The 8,785-nt window shown below is 41.7% G+C and overlaps 1 protein-coding gene across 1 annotated transcript in view; it reads left to right on the forward strand.

The window, feature by feature from the left end:
- The window catches only part of LOC102671988, a 25,714-nt gene that overhangs the window by 12,652 nt on the left and 4,277 nt on the right, over positions 1 to 8,785 (forward strand). The window contains exon 6 of the mRNA XM_031512428.1: positions 6,133 to 6,341. Coding sequence (XP_031368288.1) covers positions 6,133 to 6,341 — 209 coding nt within the window. The remainder of the gene's footprint in view (positions 1 to 6,132; positions 6,342 to 8,785) is intronic.

Raw genomic sequence — 8,785 nt, forward strand, 5'->3', positions numbered from 1 at the left:
TCGTGGTGGATCGATTAGTCGCTGTACTCGATCGTCTCCTCGTACTCCATCGATTGATGCGACCTGGTCGAGGACGAAGTCACGGATTTGATCGACGTCGACGACTCGACTACGGATTTCGTTTGCACGCTCTCCACGGATTTCATCGTCGCCACGGATTTTGATTCCGCTGTGATGTTCATCGACTGCTCCACGAGACTGCCCGCGTTCTCGTTCACTATATGGATGCAAGCAACGTTTCTTGTTAATAATTAGGAAATCAAGCTCGTAGAGAAATTTGAACCAGATTCCATATCTAACGGGAATTTTTCCCTTTTATTTTCGTTCGAAAGTACATGAATCTCTGTTGAAAATTTAAAAAAACAAAAAAAAGATCCAAGCTTTCTCGCGAGACTACAGCTAAATAAAAAAATAAACCAAAGTATGAAATATTCTTCGTGATTAATAATTAAAAGAAAAATTTCGAGAAAACAAAATTCCATGGAAGTGAAAGTAAAAGAAGAAGAAGAAGAATGACATTTCTCGAAAGCGAAAGGGATCTCCCTTTAGATTTAAAATCGGACAAGCTTCGAGAGGATGATTTATCGAGGGAATCGAATGGGATTTTTATCGAATCGTGTATAGCACCACGCACCTTTGGCGATCTCCATCGTCGAAATAAAAGAAAAACTCTTGTCCTCTTGACTGTTCTCCCTCTCGAAGAAACGGACGACTCGAGATCGAACTCGCGAATGGACCGAACAACTCGCGGAGCTTTGGGTTATTCTAAACCCGGCCGATCGGATGGAGAGGGAAGGGCCGCGATCACGTGGCGGTGAGGATGCACGAGTGGCAGAGGGGAGAGGACGAGGGCGTGAAAACGTTTGGCGTGTTTCACGGCATTTACGAGGCGGCGGTGAGGAGTATTCGTGGAATTTGCGAATGGCTCGCCGCGTATGCGAGCCTGTCTCTGAGTCAATGTTCTTCCGTGACGCGTGTCTGGCTTATCGTTAGTCATCGCCGTTGATTTTCGAACGCCATACGGACAATCTCCTGCAACTGATTTTAGAACGAACGCGTTCGACGATTTAATTTTCTTTTGTCGAGTTCCGGAGTAGATCCTAGCAGTCGAAAGATTATTAAGAGACCTTTTCGAGACGATATATATCTCGGTAACGCTTTGTCTTCTAAGGAAACTTTTGTTGGACGCGATCGAATCGAATCGTGGAACGGTTACAACGAATGGTTCATGGTAATTTTTTTTTTTAAATCGAATTTCTATTTCCTAGACGCTTGAGCTGTCGAGATAAATTCCAACTGGGCATCGATTCAAAAATTGGAAAAAAAAAAAAAGAGTTTTCATTTTCATTGAATTTCGGTTGAGTCATGCTCTTTACGAGCAGAAAATGTTCACAAATCTCTCGGATTGCTTGAATCACGCTGACAACAGAGAAACAGTTGTTTACATCGAGGGATCTTGAATATTCGCCAAATTTTCGTGAAATCTGGTAGAATTTTCTTTGTCCGATCGTCTTTTTCGAATCAATTCGTTTCGAGAGACGAACATCCGGTTAAATTTAAAAGGCTGACTTTTCCAGAGTTGCTTCGATGAGTAAGAATCGATCGCGAGCATCACCGTTTCCTGGTTACGCGAGTAGATATAGCAATCGATGATTCACGAACGTTGGAACGATTCGAGACGATTTCGAGTCGAATTTTAATCCGTGGACACGGTCCAAAAACCAGTCGTCCACCCAGAAAGTGAATTAGACGTGGTGATAATTGTCATCCAACGTCGAATTTATCTCGATTAATCGTTCGAAAATTTTGACACGGAATTGTTCATTATCGTACACACGAGTGCGAGGCGTCACCCATATTGGCAAACCGATCCGCTGCTAGAATAGTACTTTTATTTATATTTGTTGTAACAAAATGTGAGTAAGGTTGCGCTATTTCTACGCAATTTAACGAGCTCGTTCAAGGTGACTTTCGTTTTGCAAAATTTCGATCGGAGATCGAATAAAATGTTCGTGATAAATGACTTCCTGTCGTCATCAGAAATATAGAATTTCTAGCGGCGAAACGTCTATATTTGTAACAATTTTCAGGAAAATTAAAGATGTTTCTTACAATTATTATTCTCAATTGATATCAATACTAAGCAAGAAAAATGTAACTATAATATCTCTCTATAAATCGTGTTTCGATCATACTACTCCTCGATCCTTCCTCTTAAATTTTTGTAACGATATGCACCATTTTATATATATATATTGGCGTTATAGAGAGCTTCCTTTAAATTTGACGGGTTGATTCTCTCGAAACTTCGTAATAGCCGAAAATAGTGACGGGTTAGTTTGTGGGCCGCATTAGTTAGAGCACCGAGAGCGATTCCACAGGGAACGAGCCCGGGAAAATAAGTTTCACGCAGGGAGGTCGGCTCCATAGGAGATCGGGCGAAAAGTTTCCGTGGTAAGTCCTCTCCTACCTCATCAACCTTTTACGAAACAGCTAACTCTTCGAATTTATGTTTCCTTCTGTGGCAATGCGTTATCAGTTTGAGATCCAATTCCGTTAAGAAATTCGAAATATCATCGACGATAAAATGAAGTCGAAGGGAAGATCCAATACGAAGAACAAAGATGATATTTCCATGAATTTGAATGAATCGATCTAGAAAATCGATCCATCAAAATTTGCATCGTTTGCCAAGAAAGAAATTGAAAGAAGAAATTCGTTTATAACGTGAACGATAATCGATGCAAGAAATTGAACCTGACTTTCCAAGCTATTTAAACTCCATTCTTTTAAACTCGTCTAAATATTCACCGTTAACGCAACATTCGTGAATTGACACGAATGTTTAATCCCATTCTCGTTTCAATGCATACAAATTCACAAATTTTCCTCGAGGAGAGAGAGCAACAATTTCACGACTGTGAAAAGTGTGATTGTTCCTCGAAAGAGGAGATAGAAATAACCTCTCCTCTTTCGTCTGTCGAATCGAAACTTGACTTGTTATTATCCGTCCATAACAGATGTTCGATCGAATTTTTCTTTTTTCTCGCTTTCGTTCTCGATCGTTACCCGAATTATTAGATCCGATACGTCACTCTTCGCTCTCTTCGAATAGACGATGTCCAAATATTTGCACCGGATTTTTCGTTTTCTCGCCTCTCCCTTTCTCGCCCCCCCTCCCCCCTCCGTTTATATATAACCTCTTCAGCGCCATCTTGGTGTAAGTAAGCGCTCGCACACGTGTCACGACATGTGGACGAGGAATGCGCGATCTCTGCATTGTTCTTGGCCGCAAGAGAACGCAACGCGTATCTCGAGGACGATCGAGACGACTTTTCACACAGGATCGCGCGGAAAAGAATAGCAATCGGAATAATTCGAGGCACGAGCTAAAAACCAATCATTTCGTATCCGGAAATTATCGTGTTCCAATCAATTTAATTTGGATTGTAACTGTTCGAAAGGTTATTAGCTACAACATGTTTCGAATTATCTCGAGTTTGAAGTACGTATCGCGTGCTTTCAGAGATGTGACGAGGATCGGACGAAGGCGGTTTCATCGAAGAGGAAAGATGGTATCGATGGATACGGATGGATATATAATACCGGATATTAACTATCGATGGTATAAATAAGCGATTATCGACGCCGACTTTATTGGAATTCTAAATATTGCCATGGACAAAAGCGGATGCTTTTCTATTGACACGCTAGGAATCGTTCGCGCGGAACATGTTTCATTTGTCGCCCGCTTTTCAATTAATGCGTTCACGCTGCTTTTAAATTCGCCCTCGCTACTAATAAATTACATTTCCATTTTACTGTTCCGATCATTCGTGTTATTCGCTCACCCTCCTCCCCCTCCTCCCCTCCTCCCCCTCCACCTCTATCGCGGTGTATCACGGAGGAGTCCACGGATCGATTCGAATTTTTGCTCCCCTCCGAATAAATAAAATTCCTTCCCACCCTTCGCGTAAAAATCGAATCACGCTTCGAAATTCGGATTGCGGGCAACAAGATCACGACCTGAAACGGAAGAGGTATACGCGGAGATATTTGATCGAGCTGCTCCTTTCCACTTTGTGCCCAACATTATGCACGTAAATTTGATTAGTTGGCCAGGCACGCGATCGATAAGAGCTTGCGGCGAGACACCGACAACCGATCGGAGGAAAAGTTGATTTTGCCATGTTCGAGTAAAACGAAGGAGAAGAGAGCGAAGAGAGAGAAAAGATATTGTCCTTTGTCGGTTCAGTTCAACGCCGTTTGGAAAACGGAAAACGTTTGATAATTTCATAACGGGAATGTAATTGTAATTTGCAGCTTACGTATTCGTCGTTGCTCGTAACCAACTGTCACCGACACTGTATTTCTCCGATTGCGCTTGGGGGGGATTTTTTTTAAATAGAAACAATTTTCTGAACTGGAAGGAAAAAAGAAAATACCAAACAAAAAAACAAAAAAGAAAGGATTAATTTTTGATTCTACGTACATGTAAAAACGTAGCAAGCAGGAAAACAATGCGCAAAATCTCTAACGCGGTAAAACACGGGGAATCGGTCGAACAATTTGCTCGTCCGAGTTACTTTTATTTTTCAACAAACGCGCACACAGCGATGAATCGAGTGTGTTCCGGCATCGTAGCGATTTTGTTCACCGAGCCGGATCCGGATCCGTCGCTTCTTTTCGTCTCGTTGAACGATCACCGATACCCAATCGACCATTCGCCTCTTCGAAAACTTGTCCGGATTTACGTAATGTTTCGTGTAATGTTCCGTTGACTCGTTGGAAATCCAATCGCGGCTGGAATCGATTCCACGACCGATCTTCTTTGCTCGAACGATCGAAAGATCGAGAGCTTTTAGTCCATTAACCTTTTCTCTCTTCCTTTCTTCTTTTTCTCCTCTCCATCGGGATACAATTACACGAGAGATGTACTCTTTTGAACGTCCTTCCTCTCCCTATACAACGAACGATAGTAATGGGGGAAAAAGGGAAGCAGATCCCTCCTCGATCGAGATTTCCCCGTGAAATTCCACGACTCTTATTTTCGTGGTCGCCGTTTCGGATGACCTGGTTTTCGACCAAGTAGCAGCGTACGCAATTCCCCCGCGGCAGAAAAATCCGGGAAACGCACAACGATCCTCGTTGCGCGCAAGATTCCTCGAACGTCGCGCGTTATTTATAATCCGTATTTTTCTCTGATCCGTGCGTTCGATCGAATCACGCCAACTATGCGCCATCGGTTATAACGTAACGTAACTCGCGTTGCCAAAAACTTTTGTCACCTTTCCCGAAATCCCTCGTATCGAACCGCATCGTTGCATCACTCTCGGGATCGCTGCTTGCTAGTTCACCCGCGAAAAGAATAAACGACGCTAATTCAAGGAAGCGCCCTTCATTCTAATTAATAACGAACGACGATCGACGATGCAATTTTCGAAATTGAATTTTTGAAATTGAAACGAAGCGGAGGCATAGAGACAATGAGTATTTCGTGCGTATATTTCTCGTTCCCGTATGGGAAGGCGACGGCGGGTTCCTCTCCATCGCTTCCTCCCACCCCCTTCCTTTCCTCCTCCAGAAACCAGAGAGTTTGATTTCACATCAGCGGGGGGATAATAGGATTATTGCGCAAGCATCGATTGCTGCAGCTGAAAGTTATTTATGTATGCAACAAAATATCAAATGTACGCGTTTGACGAGGAATCGCGTAATCCATTTCCACGGGAATAAATCTCGCTAATAGGATCTTCCCACTTCGAGTCACTACCCGATACTTAAACGATAAACTAATTCCGTGGACGTTATTAACTCGAAAGGAAGGATCTAATTATAGATCGATAATGGAAGGGTTCGTTGAAAATTTGCATATCGTCGTACGTATATATATATATATATCTCGTGAAAATTCTATCTAGAAGAGAGACTCGATCTCCCCACACCACTTCATTTTATCTTCTTTTTTTTAATCCACCGAGTTATCCACCCAGTTGAAATTGCTTTGACGTTTAGTCGATTTCCTCCGCGCGTTTTTCTTCTTCTTCTTCTTCTTCTTCTTGACACGTATCGCGAATTAAATCGTGCTGATGTATTAGAATTTCGGGAGATACTTCTTTCCTGTTTTTCCAGAAATAGCAATGTCTCGGGTGAAAGATCGCCGTTCGAAGGTTCCTGTTGCAGCGGGCAAGGCGTCGGCGCGGATAGCACGGAGAGCGAAGAAATGGAGGAGGTGTCCAAATATCGGGTGGTACTGCTCGGTGATTCCGGAGTCGGGAAAACAGCCCTCGTCTCCCAATTCATGACCAGCGAGTACATAAACACGTATGACGCCAGTTTAGGTAAGCTTTAGGTATCTCGTTGAAATTGATCGGCGCACAAAATTTAAATATACTCTCTTTCATTTCCCCTATTTTTTTTTACCTCTAACCACGAGTTTCGATCTTGATTAAAATTCGTACAGATCCTCGTGGAGGAGATAATGGAACGTTAATAATGGAAAGAGGTTTTCTTATTTTCTCAATTTTTTTTCTTTTTTTTTTCTTTAAGCACGGTAACGAGACGAGTCGTACTTTTCTTCGCATCAGGATTCTCATTCGTGGGTTCACAGGGTTGTGGCCGGTTCACGGGAGATTTACTTTTCGCCTTCGATAACTCCGATATCGCGTTGTTCTCAACACGATTTCTTCTTCGCTTTGCGTTTCTGCGCCTCCTTCTGTGCCCTCCTTCCGTTCGATTCTGGGATCCGAGCGACGACTCCGCTCCAATGGAAGAATTTAACGCGTTGACTCGAGAGAAAGATGGTCGAATAAAAAAAGGAAAAGAAAACAGAGAGAAAGATGCCGTGAAATTTACCAGGTGTTTGTAGACAGGTGTGTTTTCTGATAATTCTGAATAATCCCAGTTTGTAAGTTTCGCAACAAGTTACAAAATTTCCATATCGTATGCCTGGTCACGAGCTGGATTATTAGGGGATTAAATGTAATGTTGTGAGACCTAGTTATTATTATTATTAAAAGTTTCCCTCGATATTCTTCAAAATTTCTTTCCACGTAATATTATTCCACGAAGAAAGGATTAATTTCTAATAACGGAAACGCGCTACACGTTTCTCCTTATCTCGAGAAATTTATACAAAAAATTCTACTATGTATAAATTTGGATTGAATATTTTATTCGACAATTTTTCTATTTACGTGTAACGAAGATAGGAGGTCTCGTTTAGACGTTGAGAGGCGGTGATACAGATCCAGGCAAAGGCTCGATGCATCCCCGGTTTGAACGAGTTTCGCGGTTACGTCGAACGTTAATTATAAACGCACGCGTGAGATGACAGGGGAGAAGGTTGCGGGTATAACGAGCATTTCGTTATTCTGATACTCCGCTACTCCCTATCCATAACCACCTGGCCATTTTTAACGGGTTCATCTCGCGTCCTCTCCCCGTCCTTACAATTTCACCCGACCGCGATCGCGAGGCCGTGGAATTTAATCCCCGCGTTTAATTAACACGCTCGTGACTTCCATTCGCTCAGATTGCTATCGCGTTATCTCTTTGTTATCTCTTTCCTTCTTCAACTCAAACCTCTCTTAACTCGATCGATGGTAAAGATCTAATCTAATCTATCTCTTCTCGACATTGGTATGATTTTTCATAATCGTAGGATTATCTAGATTATCCTACGATCTGATTTTGATGATGAGAAAGATTTGAACACTTTCGATAAAAAAAAAAAAGAAGATATCGATTTTCGAATCGAAAAGTTTCGAAGAATTTCGATCTATTTCCATCGTTAATTTTTACGATTTTTATTTCTAGAAGACGAATCTCTGATTCTCGCGGAACAGATTTCTGGGCGGAGAATTTTATCGATCCTCGTTCATTGAATACCACACAGGAAACTCTGGTTCACGATTTTCCCAAGCAAAGCTCAGTTTCCGCTTAAAACGAACACGATCCGCGCAGCATGCGATAATGGCGGTTTCATGTAACCCTGCCAATGTAGATCGTTAACGTTCCTCCTCTCTATGATTGTACCACCCACCTGTCGAAGCTGTCTCGCTTATTACAGGACAATTATTGCTCGACACGATGCGCGACCGATTATACGATACTCAACGGCCAACTTCCGCTACATTCTTCGCGTGTTTGCCTTTTTGCAACGATCGATCGATTCGACGCCTCGAAAAAACAAAAACGATCGTGCCACGTATTTACATCGCGTTACGATCAACGATCAAAGGGGGTTGAATTTCATATGGGTTTTATAGTAAGTAAATAAATCGCGATAATAAAAACAAGAATCGCAAATAAATAAATTATTAAATTCCGAATGAAATATTAAATTTTCATATTAATATCGAAATTTTGCGCAAGGACTATGTTTGGTTGATATATTTTTTCACACGTTAAGAAAGAAACCATCCCTTTTATCCCAAGTCGCTCCTTCGTAAGTAAAAAAGCACAAGAGAGAAACAAAGATTGAAAGCAAAGTTGCATTATACCTCTATCCATAAACCTGGATAGTTGCGTTAAAAAGTTGAGAAATCAACTTACAATTTGATGAGCAATTATTCAAAAATTTCAAATTAGCGTGCACGCTGCTTGTTAACCTTGTATCTTGAGAATTGTTACAAGTTGTCTGTCGTTACGTTAAGAGGGCATTAGGAATACATTTGCGGAATACAACACGCTCACCTCGTTATATCCCGTTTCATTCTTTTTACTCCTACTTCCGCTGGAAAACGGAAATTCAATCCCTCGCGTATATATATATATATATATA

This window comes from Apis dorsata, unplaced genomic scaffold, assembly GCF_000469605.1.
Source record: "Apis dorsata unplaced genomic scaffold, Apis dorsata 1.3 scaffold_429, whole genome shotgun sequence".
NCBI lineage: Eukaryota > Metazoa > Arthropoda > Insecta > Hymenoptera > Apidae > Apis > Apis dorsata.